Source organism: Diabrotica virgifera, chromosome 10, assembly GCF_917563875.1.
Source record: "Diabrotica virgifera virgifera chromosome 10, PGI_DIABVI_V3a".
NCBI lineage: Eukaryota > Metazoa > Arthropoda > Insecta > Coleoptera > Chrysomelidae > Diabrotica > Diabrotica virgifera.
In genome coordinates, this window is record NC_065452.1 from 60,209,574 (window position 1) to 60,225,590 (window position 16,017).

At 34.1% G+C, this 16,017-nt stretch overlaps 1 protein-coding gene across 1 annotated transcript in view; it reads left to right on the top strand.

Moving 5' to 3' along the window:
• Nucleotides 1-1,640: 1,640 nt before the first annotated feature.
• Nucleotides 1,641-16,017, top strand: part of LOC114337267 (uncharacterized) — a 721,645-nt gene continuing 707,268 nt past the window's right edge. Inside the window, exon 1 of the mRNA XM_050641250.1 lies at nucleotides 1,641-1,899. Coding sequence (XP_050497207.1) covers nucleotides 1,836-1,899 — 64 coding nt within the window. The 5' untranslated portion in view covers nucleotides 1,641-1,835. The remainder of the gene's footprint in view (nucleotides 1,900-16,017) is intronic.

Here is a 16,017-nt window from a genome sequence, read left to right on the forward strand (position 1 = left end):
AATTACTTAAATCGGACATCAGGTTTAGGAAATACAAGACATTAAAAATGACCCATTTTTTGGGGTGCCCGTTTTCTCTGCCGGTGAGTGTATATTATAGTTTTATAATAATTATCTTCAAGTGCCACCTCCGCGAGGTAGGTCAGCAATCATCATAGCTATTCGGACTTTAGAGACAGCTGCTCTGAAAAGTTAATTTGATGTACATCCTTACTATTCTCTCAGGTTGCGCAGCCACGATATTCTGCGTCTCCCTATGCTTCTTTTTCCTTGAATCATTCCCGTTATAATCAATTAGAGCAAGTTGTATCTCTCTCCACGGGTAATATGTAAGAGATATTCTAATTTTTTTGTTATGATGGTATTTAAGATTTCCATTTCTTTATTCAACTTTCTCAGAACCTGTTTTTGACGTTGTACACGATATTTTCAGAATTCTTCTACACCCACAGCTCGAATGATTCTAGTTTTTTCATTGATGTCGCATTCAAGGTCCAAGCTTCCATTCTATAAAACAAAGTCAAGAAAACGTAGCACCTAACCAACCTAACTCTTAGCTCCAACTTCGAATCTTTTGTGCAGAACACTTTTCTCATTTTGCCTTTTCTATTCTGATTTTGATTTCCTGGAAGTAATCACCTGTGGAGTTGATCATTGTTCTAAGATATACATATTGGGCTTCTCGTTCGACACTGGTTCCGTTTATGGAAGATTCTGGTTATTTCTTTGAGTTTTCGATATTATCACACATTTTGTCTTCTTGACGTTCACTGTTAGACCGTATTCTTGTCCAAACTACGCTACTCGGGTCAACAACCTCTGAAGATCCCTAATATTTTTGGCTAAGATCTAATATGACAGTGTCATCCGCATATCTAATGTTAATGGGAACTCCATTTACCATTGTTCCAGCTATTTCACCCTCAAGAGCTTTTTTCAAGATCTCTTCCCAGTAGGCATTAAAAAGAATTGGCGACAGCACGCATCCCTGTCTCACACCACGTCTGATTTCAATTTCCTCTGAAAGGTGATCGTTAACACGTACTTTTGCTCGTTGCTTATAGTATAAGTTCGATATAATCCTGAGGTCATTGTAGTCTATCTTCTTTGAATTCAGGACATAGGACATGCATTAATTGTTCATGTCGTACTTTGTCGAATGCTTTGTTATTGTCAATAAAACACGCATACCTATATATCTTGAATGACATCTAGGCACCTTTGTATTAGTAGATATTATATTAAGTAAAAACGATCTCCATGAGTTCCTAGGCCTTTGCGATAATTAATATAATTTTGCTAATAATAATTATTATAATATATCTATTTATAGTTCTTTCTATAATAATATTAATTTCGTTATTTTACTTGTACTTTATAATAAAATATAAACAAATGGTGTGATAATCGCCCCTATGTTTATACTACCAGTAATAAAAGATCAAACCAACGAATTATCTTAACGGTTAAAGGAGTGTAATAATCATTATGTCAATCACTCTGACCACTCTAAATATTTACGCAGAATGATTGCTCATTAATCAAAATAGGTTCCCAGAAAATTGCAGTGCACGGGCTGAGATAATTGTTATTAATATTGACTGATCACGAACCAATCAAAGCATCTGACCTTTTGAACTTCTTATCATTAACATGTCGATTTTCGAGAGCTTTGTATTACACAGAGAGACAACGGTTCATTAAGTTAGTTACTAAGTATTAGTATTAGGGAGACTGTGCTTGTTGCTTGTGCTGGTCTGGCTGCAGTGTTTGTTTTAAACCGAGCCAAAATTAGTTTTACAAGAACTTCCGTTTCTGGCATAAATGTGGCGACAATGAAGGTTCCGTTTCATTTTCTAGGGGTGCTTTTACTCAGTACACTGTGTTTTGCTGATTATAGTAAGTATTAATTTAACTCTATTTTAGTACCCTTGAGACTTAATTTTGTGTACTTATAAAATTGCACGTGCTAGACCTCCCATCGTACAGTAAATTCTTCATTAAAATGGCCATCAGTTCATATACAAATGTTGTTACTATGTTAGTGTTCAATTTTGTATTAAAAACAAAACTGCTTGGGGTTGCACGTTATTATTGCATAAGGTTATGTATTCCATTTGATTTAGACACTTTCGCAATTTCTTTATTTGTGTATTAAGAAATATATTTTTGATCATCTTTTAGTGCTGTCTTCCAATCAGAGGTTTTATATCATCATCACTATCTTTGCTCTATCTACCGCTGCTCTGAAGATTTCTGTTAGTCTCTTACAATTGTTCAACCATTATACTCTCCTTCTTCCTATACTCCTTCCTAGTATTATCTTTCCCTGTATTATCAATAATAGCATTTCATACCACCGTCTCCTCATTAGGTAGGTATCCCAGATATTGTAACTGTCTTATTTTTATTGTGTTTATTATTTCGAATTTTTACTATGTTAAAGTGTTCAATCTTTCTTCAATATCCTGACCCCCCGGATGGAGTGTAGTGGTGGATGTGATGTCGTGTATTGTCCGTCTCCAAAGATCTCTGTCTCCTGGTCATCTCTTTTAACTCATGCATAGGTCTTTTGCATATTCCTGTAATTTGATCGATCCATCTTGTCGGGGATCTTCCTCGTGATCTTTGGCCTCCTACCTTCCATTGTATAATGAGAATTTCCATGTTTTCTGTGTTTGCTCTCATAACATGTCCAAAGTATTTTAATTGTTGGAGATGGACTTTTCTGGAGAGTTGTTGGCTAGCTTTAGCTCTCTTAAAATTGAATTATTTGTCCTATGGTCGGTCCAAGGTATTCGTAGCATTCGTCTCCAACAGAACATTTCAGTGGCGTCATTTCAAATTGTTCAATATTCTATATTAAAACAAAACTACTCTGGGTTGCACATTATTGCATAAGGTTATGTATTCCATTTGATTTAGAAATATTTGCAATTACTTTATTTGTGTATTAAGAAATATAGTTTGGATCTTCTTTTTGAAGTTATACTTCTTTAGGCGCGATTGAGGGTGATTATTTATTATTAATCTGCGCGCATGCGCACACCGACAGCATGGTATTAGTCATTATACGGGCTCTGTCGTGTCGGGTGTTGAAATGATCTGTCAATAATAATTGTTCAATATGGAGGTAAACAAATGTTGTATATTATATTAGTTTTATTGTTGTGAGGACAGAAACAAAAAAGTTTATAATTGTAGTGACTTTTTAAATAGTTTTTAAAATCAACCGGTACGTAATAATAATTGTAAATGTTTAAGTATCGCAATAAATAATTTCATAACCTATTTGGAAAATGTAAAATAAACCTACCTAACCAACAAAATTTCTAAAAATATTCATCTAATATTGTTTTCTTGCTCTGTTTTTTTGTGTTGTAATATTTGAATTCCGTAGACATCAAACTAATGTGGTTAAATTCGGAACTGTCAAGTTGTTCAGTTGCTCTATCTTCCAGTAAGATGCATATTATGTCCCCCGTAGCCGATATCTAAAGGCGCGTGAATTTAAACACAATGTACGTGGGTTCAATCCCCAATACAAACTTTTATTTTTTTTTATACATTTTATGATTGTAAGTATATTATTATATAATTTTTTTAAGAAAATACGTATTTAGTTAAAATTTGTCCAACAATTATTGTTCAGAAATCACACATTCTTTTTTAAGTGCTATCTCCTAATTGGAGGTTGGATATCATCATCACTATCTTTTCTCTATCTGCCGTTTCTTTGTTGAAGAGTTCTATTGAACTGCATTTAAACCAGTCCCTTAAATTTTTCAACCATGTCACTCTCCTTCTTCCTATAATCCTTATTCCTCTTATCTTTCCCTGTATTATCAATCATAGCATTTCATATCACTGTTCATGGACGCCCATAACCATGGGTAGGGGGCGTGCCCCAAAGTATACAAAATGTAATGTTCAACATCTTCACGTCTGCCCCCCCCCCCTAAAAATTTTTATATGGGCGCCCGTGTCACTGTCCCCTCATCGGGTATCCCAAATATTGTAACTTTCTTATTTTTATTGTATTTATTAGGTATTCTTTGCCCATTTCTCGCAATACTTTCGTGTTCGTTTTCTTCTGTGTCCGTGCAATTCTAAGCATCCTTTTGTAACACCACATTTCAAATGATTGTAGTTTATTTAGTGTTCTTGCTTCAATGTCCAGCTTTTAAGTCCATATTGTAGTATCGAAAACACGTGATTTCTCAGAGCTTTTACTCTCTGTTCTAATCTAAGATCTTTATTGCAGATAATTGTTTTCATTTTTCACCTTTCTTGCTATTTCTGCCCTGGCCATTATTTCTGTTGGTTGATTATTATTTTCTGAAATACAGGTTCCTAGGTATTTGTATTTATCAATCCTGTCTATCGGTACACTTCTCAAGTGTATGTTTGTTTGTATACTTATAATTATATTTTCTTTGTTATTATCATATACATACCTATTTAATCTCTTTATATTCTCTTGTCCATATTTTGTGTGTCTTGTTTAATAGTAGTTAGAGTTATTCAGCAGAGCTTGCCATATTCACGGTGTCATCTGCACATCTTATGTTGGTAATAGTTCTGTTAATTATTATTCCTTCACTTTCAGATAGTAATACTTCTTCACAAATGGACTCACTGTAATAAATCGACTAGTAATGGCGACATAATACATCCCTGCCTAACTCCTCTGATTTCAGTTTCCGAACTAGGTTCGTTATCTATTAAAATGTGTGCTCTTTGATCCCAGGTGTGAAAGGTTTGTTATTGTTCTTAAACCCTTTTTCCCTACGTTCTTTCTCTGCATTTGGACGAATTTTTGATGTCATACTTTGTTAATTGCTTTTTCAAAATCAACGTAACAAACATGCATATAAACGTTCATATCCATGCATCTGTGAGCTATCACATTAATATCAAATAACGCCTCTCTGTTTCCTGGTCTGTTTCTGACCCCAAAGTGACTGTTTTACCATTTATGCATTTTAAGCTTTCTTCTGGAATTTGGTACGCACCTAGTGCTTTGCCATTTTTGTTGTTTTTTAATGCCATTTTAATTTTTTCTTTTAATATACTTAAAACCATACCATATTTTACTTCTACTTGCATATGTTCTATGTTATATTGTCTTTGAATAACACACTGATGTATTCTGTCCATCTTTTGAACTTTTTGGTAGTATACGACACTAGTTTTCCAGCTTTCACTGTTCCCTGTTTTCTTTTTTTACCTAATTTCACTTGAGTTTGACATTGCCAAAATAGTCTAAAATACAATTAATACAAGTTATGGGGACCCCTTATTTAATAGTATGTACAGGGTGTCCCAAATTGGTATGTTTTGCAGTGTATACCGAAAACTAGAGGAGATAGAAAAAAAAGTAGTTAAGATGTCATGACTTCTTTTTTCGTTCAAGTAACGATTGCCCAATCAAATCATCAATAGTTCTCACAATATCGAGATACTGGGCGATTATTGAAAAATGTCGAAAACGACAGGGTTACAGATCTTCTTTCTATTCTATTCTATTTTATTAGCCTTGCGACATCCAATATTGGACATAGCCCCCCCCTTCGCTCCTCCATCTTTCTCTATTCTGAGCCATGTGCATCCATTTTGAGCCGGCTTGGTGTTTTAGGTCATCTACCCATCTCATCTGTGGTCTCCCTCTCTTTCGTTTATATGTCCATGGTCTCCACTCTGTAATAATTTTATTCCATCTTTCATCTTTTTGTCTAATCGTATGACCTGCGAATTTCCATTTTAGTTTAGCTGTTTGACGAGTAGCATCTTTAACTTTTGTGATATTTCTTACCCAGGAATTCCTTTTTCTATCTGACAGTCTTACGTTGATCATTTGTCTTTCCATTGCTCTTTGTGTTTTCGCAATTCTGTCCATATTCGCTTTTGTGAACGTCCATGTTTGACATCTATATGTAAGGACCGGAAGAATACATTGGTCGTAGATTTTCGTTTTTAGATATTGAGGGTATTTTTTATTCTTCAATATGAAGCTGAGCTTACCAAACGAGGCCCACGCTAACTTCGTTCGTCTCTTTATTTCTGCTGTTTGGTTGTCTCTATTCAATTTTATTATTTGTCTCAAGTATATGTATTCATTCACTTCCTCTATTTGGTTTTGTTTAACTACGATTCTTAACTCATCTTCTTGATTTGTTATCACTTTTGCTTTGCTGTAATTCATATTTAATCCAACTTTACTGGCTTCTTGGTCTAGTTGTTGTATCATTATTTGTAGTTGTTCCTTGTCTATAGCGATAAGGACGATATCGTCAGCGTATCTTAGGTGATTTAAGTATTGGCCGTTAATGATGATTCCATATTCTTCCCATTGTAATCTCTTGAAAATGTCTTCTAATGCTTGGTTGAAGAGTTTCGGCGAAATCGTATCTCCCTGTCTAACGCCCCTTTTGATAGGTATGGGGTGTGTATTCTGTTCAAGTTGGATCGTAGTTGTGGCCTTACTGTATATAATAGAGATTAGTTCTGTATACCTGTAATCTACTCTGCTATTGTGTAGTGATTGTTTCACTGCCCAGTGTTCTATGGAGTTGAATGCCTTTTCAAAATCTATAAATGCCATATATATTATTTGGTATTCATTTATTTTCTCAATAAGTAACTTCATTGTCAGTAGGTGATCATATGTACTTCACAGATCTTCTTTATTAAGAAAAAGTTTAAAAAACTATAGGAACTTTGATAGATATATTATGGACGGATTCAGTGGCGTACAAAAAACTTTTTAGGGGGTCTCGCTAAGGAAATATAAACCATACTTATGTTTTTTTAAATGGTACACCCTGTATATTTTGACATTTTTAGTTTACCTTTTTAATTCTCTTTCATCTGATATGACATATCATATATCTATTTTCAGTTTTTGGAGCTACTGTGCAAATAAATTGTTTATAGTTGACGTCAGCTTAAAGGCACTTAAAAATAAAACACCCGGTAACGTATTTTAACATTTTAATATTAGGGTACCAATCCTTGACATTTTTATTTAGCAAAAATAAAATCAATAATAACAACAAAAAACTAAACTACAAGAACTAATTTTACAAAATAATAACATTAACATAAACCAACAAACAACAATAATAAACAATTTAACAACTATAATTAATTTTACAAAAATATGAAAATTATAATAAATGTTCAAAATACTCCCCGTTTTGTTGTAATAATAATTGACACCTTTTTCTTACAGATCTTACACAATTGAGTATATGCACTGGTTTTATTTTTCTAAATGCTTGATGAATGCTTTGTAATAATTCTTCCTTGGTGTTAAATTCAGTTTTATAAATATTGTTTTTTAAAAATCCCCAAATAAAAAAATCAGAAGGATTTAGTTCTGGTGAACGGGGAGGGGGGGCACCTAACAGGACCAGAAGTTACAATCCACTGATTATGAAATTTTTCATTTAAATAATTTCCAACGAATTCTGCATTATGGGCAGGTGCTCCATCTTGTTGGAACCAAAATGTATTGCGATCAGCCAAATATTCCTCATCAAAAATGTCATTTAAATTCGTTTCTAAGATATCTACATATCCGGCAGCAGTTAGTTTATCGTCAAATACGTGATAAACTAATTTATTATGCTTGACAAAACAACTAACGCTAAAGCCGAATCTGCCTTGCCTCCTGATCCCTTGAACTAAGTGGGAATTTGAGTAATTCCAACAGTACCGGCGCTAGGGTATAAGGCGCCCGCCTGCGAAAGAAGCATAGGCACCCTTCGGTTTCTATTAAATTAGTATTTTGTATAGCACCGGCAGAAAAAAGCTCATTTTGGCGCCCCCCAAACAGGGGCGCCCGCCTGCAGTGCATCCCTTGCAGGCCCGTTATCGCCGGCCCTGAATTCCAATATAGTTCATTGTGTCGGTTAAATATTCCTGCACTGGATATGCGAGCTTCATCGCTAAATATTACCTTTGAATAAAAATTTGGATTTTCATTACATTTTTCTATATACCATTCTGCAAATTGTATCCTTCTCAAATAATCGTTAGGATATAATTTTTGTCGGACAGATGTACGATAAGGCCTAAATTTATGTTTCTTTAAAATTCTCCCAGCACTTGTCTTTGGAATACCTATTTCCTTCTCAATTTGACGTAAAGAAGTTTTATGGTAGGTATGCGTGTATATAACCCAACGTATTTAAAACTCTCGCTTCATTATTTTTTTCATACTGACGCCGTGGTTTTACGAAACATCCATACTGTAATAAATTTGAATCAAGCTTTTTAAAAATTCTCTTGTCTGGTTGCCTTCTTTCTGGATATCGTTGAAAATATAATTCAGATGCTGCAATAACATTCTTTTGACATTCAATATATGCCAAATGAATATCGTATTTTTCATAATTTTCAAAATTCATGTTTTTTTTTTTTTTTTTTGTTATTTAATGTTGTAATATTTACAATCTGTCCTCAACTGAGAACAATAGGTAAATTATTTGACAAAAATTGAAAATTTTGACCTGTAGAGGGAGATCCAGTGATCACCCTCTTTACATAAATTAAATTAAAACAAATTAAAATAAGTTTAGTTATCACAGATTATTCGAATCTTCTTGCTAGATCCACTACTTTGAATCTCTTCAGGCGTCGTACATCATTGTGGTCATCAGTAAGGTTGCTGGCTAACTCATTTGGATGAGATTCTAGTCTCTTGGAATATTTTTTGTAATATTCCGTTATTACTGTTTTTATGGATGGCACATTGAGGTCTTGCTCTATCACATAGTTTGGCACGTACCAAGGGGCATTCAGCATTGTTCTAAGGACTTTGTTCTGGAATCTCTGCAATATTTCTAGGTTAGTTTGACTGGCTGTCCCCCAAAGTTGGATACCATAGGTCCACACTGGTTTTAATATAGTTTTATATATCAGCAGTTTGTTTTCAAGTGATAGTTGAGATTTACGACCGATGATCCAGTACATTTCTCGAAATTTTATTCCTAGTTGTTTTCTTTTTGTAAAAATGTGTTTTTGCCAAGTTAATCTCCTATCAAGATGGATTCCTAGGTACTTGACAGTATCGGTTTGTGGGAGTTGAGTTTCATTTAGTGTTACAGATGGACATGTTTGTCTTCTCATGGTGAAGGTTACATGGATGGATTTACTCTCATTCGCCTTTATCTTCCATTTTTTAAGCCATATTTGTATATTATTAAGGTCTTTCTGAAGGGTTCTGGATGCTGTATTTGGATCATGGTGAGAGGCTAGTACAGCAGTGTCATCAGCAAAACTTGCACACGTTGTTTTGTTACTTGTGGGTAGGTCAGCAGTGTAGAGCAAGTACAATATCCGTCCCAAGACACTTCCTTGTGGTACTCCGGCTTTTATTGGTCTTAGGCTTGTGTATTCATTATCCTGCTTGACTAGGAAATGTCGGTTGGAAATATAGCTTTTTAGGATTTGATAAAAAGGATGAGGAAGGTTTTTCTTTAGTTTAAAGAGCATACCAGCATGCCATACCTTGTCGAAGGCCTGACCAATGTCCAGGAATGCAGCAGAACAATACCTTTTATTTTCTAGATCACTTCTGATGTGTTTTACCAGTCTATGTACCTGTTCTATCGTTCCGTGTTGTGTTCTGAACCCAAATTGGTGTTGGGGAATTAGTTTCCTTTCTTCTATAACTGGGGATAATTGTTTAAGGAGAAGTTTTTCCAAAATTTTTGATAGAACAGGTAGCAGGCTTATTGGTCTGTATGAAGTCATCTGAGTTTTATTTTTCCCTGGCTTAGGTATGAGAATAATTTGAGCAACTTTCCATTGTTCTGGGTAGTAACCTAGCCTAAATATTGCATTAAATACTTGCGTTATCATTTTCAGACCTTTGCATGTCAATTGCTGCAGTACTTTCCCGTTGATCAAGTCATACCCTGGAGCTTTTTTTGGACTGATTTAATGCTGGATCATATTTCTAACTTCTTTAGTGGTGATTTTTTGTATAGGTAAATCCATCTGGTAGGGCGATTCCAGGAAGTCATTTATTTCTTCCTCTGTGTCACCATCTTCCATGGGATGTGGCTGGAATACATTAGTGAGGTGATTTGCAAATGCTTCGGCTTTTTCCTTATTATTTCTACACCAGTTTCCCTCTTGGTTTCGTATTGGTGGTATTTGTTGTTTCGGGTGTTTGATTTTTCTCGTGGCCTTCCAAAGGGTATATTCACTATCTGCGTTTGCTGATAAACCTGTAAGATATTCTTGTATTTTGTTATTTTTGATATTATGCAATTGTAGTTTAATTTCCTTGGTGATTTTATTTAATTTCGCCTTGTTCTCATGTGTTCTTTTTCTTCGCCACTCTTCCTTTATTTTTCTCTTTCTAGCAATCATTTCCTTTATTACAGTTGGGCAATTCTCTTTCAATTCTGTTTGGTAGCAGTCAGGGGTAGCATACCAAGCAGCTTCTTGTATAGATTTCTGAAGATTTTCTACTGCTGCGTAGATGTCACTTTCTGTTTTCAATGGGATGTTTATGTCAATTAGTTCATCTAGTTTAGTCTTGAAAATGCTCTTGAAAAAAAAAAAAAAAAAATTTAATAAAACTGTCAAGTATTGGTATCCTAATATTAAAATGTTAAAATACGTTACCGAGTGTTTTATTTTTAAGTGCCTTTAACCTGACGTCAACTATAAACAATTTATTTGCAATGGTAGCTCCAACAACTGAAAATAGATATATGATATGTCATATCAGATGAAAGAGAATTAAAAAGGTAAACGAAAAATGTCAAAATATACAGGGTGTCCCATTTAAAAAAACATAAGTATGGTTTATATTTCCTTAGCGAGACCCCCTAAAAAAGTTTTTTGTACGCCATTGAATCCGTCCATAATATATCTATCAAAAGTTCCTAAAATTTTTCTTAATAAAGAAGATCTGTAAACCTGTCGTTTTCGACATTTTTCAATAATCGCCCAGTATCTCGATAATGTGAGGAGCTATTAATGATTTGATTGGGCAATCGTTACTTTAACGAAAAAAGAAGTCATGACATCTTAACTACTTTTTTTTCTATCTCCTCTAGTTTTCGGTATACACTGCAAAACATACCAATTTGGGACACACTGTACTTTGATGTCTCTGCATATTCTTGACATATGACCCTAAAGAATAAAAAAAGCTTATCCATTATTGAATAATTCAAATAAAATTTGCAAATTTTATCTCGTGAACTACCAATATTATAAAAAAACCTTTCTATTCAATTTAACTTCCAAGATATCTACTGAATTATATAAATTAAGATAAATATTTGATTTTAAGCAGAAAATAAAATATTTAATTAATCAGCACATTTTACAACATAATTATTGAGAGAGTTTTACTAGCAGAACTGAATATGATAACGACGACCAATAATACGCTACAACACTCGTCCTATAAAGATTCATGTTTTGTTAATATAAAATATATATGTATTGATTTCATGTAATAAATTATCCTAATATAAATAATTTCTGGAACTGGCTTCAAAAATATTGTCATATTTTTTAAACGTTTACTTGAGAAAATATCATTTCGACACATTCAAGAGGACATAATTCTAGGAAATATTTACTCTATTTAACACTTCAAAATTCAAACCTTTCAACATAACAAAATTCAAACCTTTCTTTTCAAAAGGTTAGCTACATTTTTTATCGACTGTGGTGTTGAGAGCATAATCATTTTAGAACGCATTGAAGTCAGATTTTGTAGTGGTTTACGGGCAGGCCCGAACTGGCCATATAGACCAGTAAAAAAGACAGCGGAAACAATCTTGTACAAGTTTTTAAAGGTTCTAAGAGAGATAAGGTACATGAGAGATAGCTGATAACAAATCGTTCAAGACGCACAGTTGATTTTGCTCTATTTTGTTTAAACAGTCATTATTTATTTAAAAGCTTAATAGGCCTTAGAGGCCTAGGGCTAGAAATACAATTGATACAATACAATAATACGAAAATAACGTATGGTCCTAAAGTTTTGGGAAAAATTTCAAAAGCATATAACTCTGACCACAATAATCTTATATTTTTATTAAATTATTCAACAATTTAACTTAACTATCCTTATTATAAATCAAAATTCAAATGACAGAAAAGGGACCATTATTTTCGATTTGCCTAATAATTCCCCTGACACGTTGCATCATCCTTTGGAGGACCTCGGCGTCAATTTCTCTAATTTTTGTATATATGCGGCGTTTTAACTGTTCCTGATTTTGTGCTTCCCATCCGTTATTATAGACTTTCCGACTTAATATTGCCCAGAACTCTTCAATTGGACGAGCCTGAGGTAGGTTGGGGGGATTGTCTGCTTTCGGTACAAAGGTAATGTTGTTAGTTTCGTACCAGTCCCTTGTGATCCTCGCGTAATGACATGAAACAAGATCTGGCTAAAAGACTATTTGATCATTTACATGATGTGTGTTCACAAACTGAAGCAATTTAGAGAGACATCTTTGAAAATAAATATTTGCGTTTAAGGCTTCGCCTCGAACAACACCAATGTAGGGCTGTGAGATAAAGCCAGCCTTAGAAATTGCACACCATACCAAAATTTTGTCCTCAAATTTTTTCTTACTTTTGAATTTTATTTCATCAGGTACATTTTCGTAATCGTTCGTGTAAAACCCATCGTTACCCTTCATCTCAGAGTTGGACAAAGTAAAATATTTTTCATCGTCCATCACGCTCAACTTGTTGACGAAATGCACTCGCCTTAACGCGCGGCAACATCTCGGAATTCTCTCTAATTGATTCTCTGTGTATTTTGGAGCTTTCCTTCTTTTCCGGTAGATAATATTGTTACTCGATAGGGTCCTGTATACTGTAGTCTTTCCAACATGAAATCTTCTGGCCAGTTTTCGCTGTGAGACCCCAATTTTGTTCTTAGCTGCTTCAATCAGTCTTGCCTCTCTTATATGGTTCAAAATCCGCGGTCGGCCACTTTTACGCAAGTTAACACATGGTATTAGTCCAGAAAGCCACTGCGCATCCGCTAGGAAAAATATTCTAATTCGGATTTTTTGCACAATCTTACTCAAAAAGGACTCCTTTTAACAAATTTGCATGTTGCCAGGACCAAAAGGTGGTCAAAAATTTTTTAAACGTTTTTTTTTTGTTTTTTTCCTAAACTTATTTTTTTTTGCATAGAAAAAAGTTTTTTTAGGTTTTTTGGATCATTTCAAACAGAAAAGGTCTTTAGTGACTTTTCTCTAAAAATGATAGTTTTTGACATACAAGCGATTAAAAATTGAAAAATTGCGAAATCGGACATTTTTAACCCTGGAAAACTATGTCAAAAACTGAAAATTTTAATGTTGCCAAGATAGGTAGATATTCTTTAAACATCGATTGATGAAATCCCGAAGAGTTTTTTGCAATGAAATATTCAAAACACCTTTGTTTTTTAATTGCTAATCAAGCGTGCGCGACACTATTTTCCACCGTCAGTATGGTGCAAATGAAAGGAATAAATTCGTTATTTCGTAAACCGGCGACTTTAAGGAAAAATCCCGAAACAGGTCGATTTTTATTTTTAAGTTATGATATTGTGGCATATATGGTATGCTAGTGACGTCATCCGTCTGGGCGTGATGACGTAATCGATGATTTTTTTAAATGAGAATAGGGGTCGTGTGGTAGCTCATTTGAAAGGTTCTTCAATTCTCTATTCAGTAATGTAAACATTTACATAATTATTTATACAGGGTGTCCTTCTACTTCTTTTATTTTCAAATAATTTAATTTAATAAAAATTTTTTGGACGCTCTGTATAAATAATTATGTAAATGTTTATATTACTGAATAGAGAATTGAAGAACCTTTCAAATGAGCTAGCACACGACCCCTATTCTCGTTTAAAAAAATCATCGATTACGTCATCACGTCCAGATGAATGACGTCACTAGTATACCATATATGCCACAATATCATAACTTAAAAATAAAAATCGACCTGTTTCGGGACTTTTCCTTAAAGTCACCGGTTTACGAAATAACTAATTTATTCCTTTCATTTGCACCATACTGTCGGTGGAAAATAGTGTCGCGCACGCTTGATTAGCAATTAAAAAACAAAGGAGTTTTGAATATTGTATTGCAAAAAACTCTTCGGGATTTCATCAATCAATGTTTAAAGAATATCTACCTACCTTGGCAACATTAAAGTTTTCAGTTTTTCACATAGTTTTCGAGGGTTAAAAATGGCCGATTTCGCAATTTTTCAATTTTTAATCGCTTATATGTCAAAAACTATCATTTTTAGAGAAAAGTCACTAAAGACCTTTTCGGTTTGGAATGATCCAAAAAACCTAAAAAACTTTTTTCCATGCAAAAAAAAATAATTTTAGGAAAAAAAACAAAAAAAAAAACGTTTAAAAAATTTTTGACCACCTTTTGGTCCTGGCAACATGCAAATTTGTTAAAAGGAGTCCTTTTTGAGTAAGATTGTGCAAAAAATCCGAATTAGAATATTTTTCGTAGCGGATGCGCAGTGGCTTTGTGGACTATAATATCCCTTCTTCACATTCTCTGATTGTGCGATAAATTGTCGATTTGCTTATGTTTTGATCTCGATAAATATTAACAATATCTCGTTTCGACATTCGCCCAACCATATTATAAACACCTCGACGAATATCAATTCTATTAGACATTTTGCAGAGCACAAACCAAAATATTCTGCTTTGTTTATTAAATGTCAATAACTGATGACATTTCAATTACATGGCCTTCTTTGTTAAATGCATTTTGCTTCTCAATCAGACCAGGTGAAATTTTTCCCAAAACTTTAGGACCATACGTTATACTATGTACTATATACATAATATTACACCAGTTTTATCAAGTGGGGTAGCTTCTTGTCCAGTCATACTCCTTGCCTACTAAATCGACAATTCTCCTCCATTCCTCCCTGTTTCTAACTTTTTCTTCCCAACCAATAACTCCCTCATTTCTGAGATCTTCCTGTACACTATTAAACCCCTTTTTCTGGGCCTTCCATTCCTCCTTTTCGTGATTGGGCCCCGTTTTAGGATCGTCTTTATCATTGGCATCCTCTTCCTTTCCATTCGCAGCACGTGTCCCATCCATTTCACCCTCTGTGCTTTTATGAAGCGACTGATGCTTGGTTCGTTATACAGTTCTTCTAATTTACTGTTTGTTTGTAGTACCCAACCTTCCTCCGTTTTTTTACCTCCATATATAACTCTGAGCATTTTCCTTTCCCATCTTTCCAATTTCTCCGTATTTGCTTTTTTCATTGTCCATTTCTTAGGATTCCCATCCTTTTATTTCCCTTGGCTAATCTGGCATTCAGTTCCCATTCTTCCTGACCGTTCTCCTCTATAATAACTCCCTAATACGTAAAAAACGAAGCAAAATCAGTTGTATATCTTCACGGATTGGTCATAAACTACCCCTCAAATACACTTCAGAACTTTCAAATAGCTGTATAATTTCACAGATAGACCATGTTATACCAGCATAAAAATACCCCTATCTGCACATAAAAAAATGTGAAATTTGTTTAACCTTTACCCAAATAGGATGCAGCTACCTGAATCGAATTAGTATTAATCGTGACTAATAGGTACTAATGAAAACTGTACAATAACTATTGAAAATTAAGAAATCCAACAAGCGCAAGAGTATATAATATATCTTGGTCAAGAATTTAGGCCTAGCAAGGAGAACCAAACATCGGAGGTGATCAGGAGAATCAGATTAGCATTGCTAGCGTTTGGAAAGCTGAGCTATATTCTCAAAAACAAGAGATACCCGCCATACTTAAAAACAAAAGTCTACAACCATGGCCTGTAAAGACATATGGAGCGCAAACTTGGAAACTGACAAGAAATAACATGGATAAGGTATTAAAAATACAAAGATCCACGGAAAGAAAAATGCTACAAGTAAATCTGAAGGAAAACAAAACAAACGAATGGATAAGGAAAATCACTAAGGTCAAAGATGT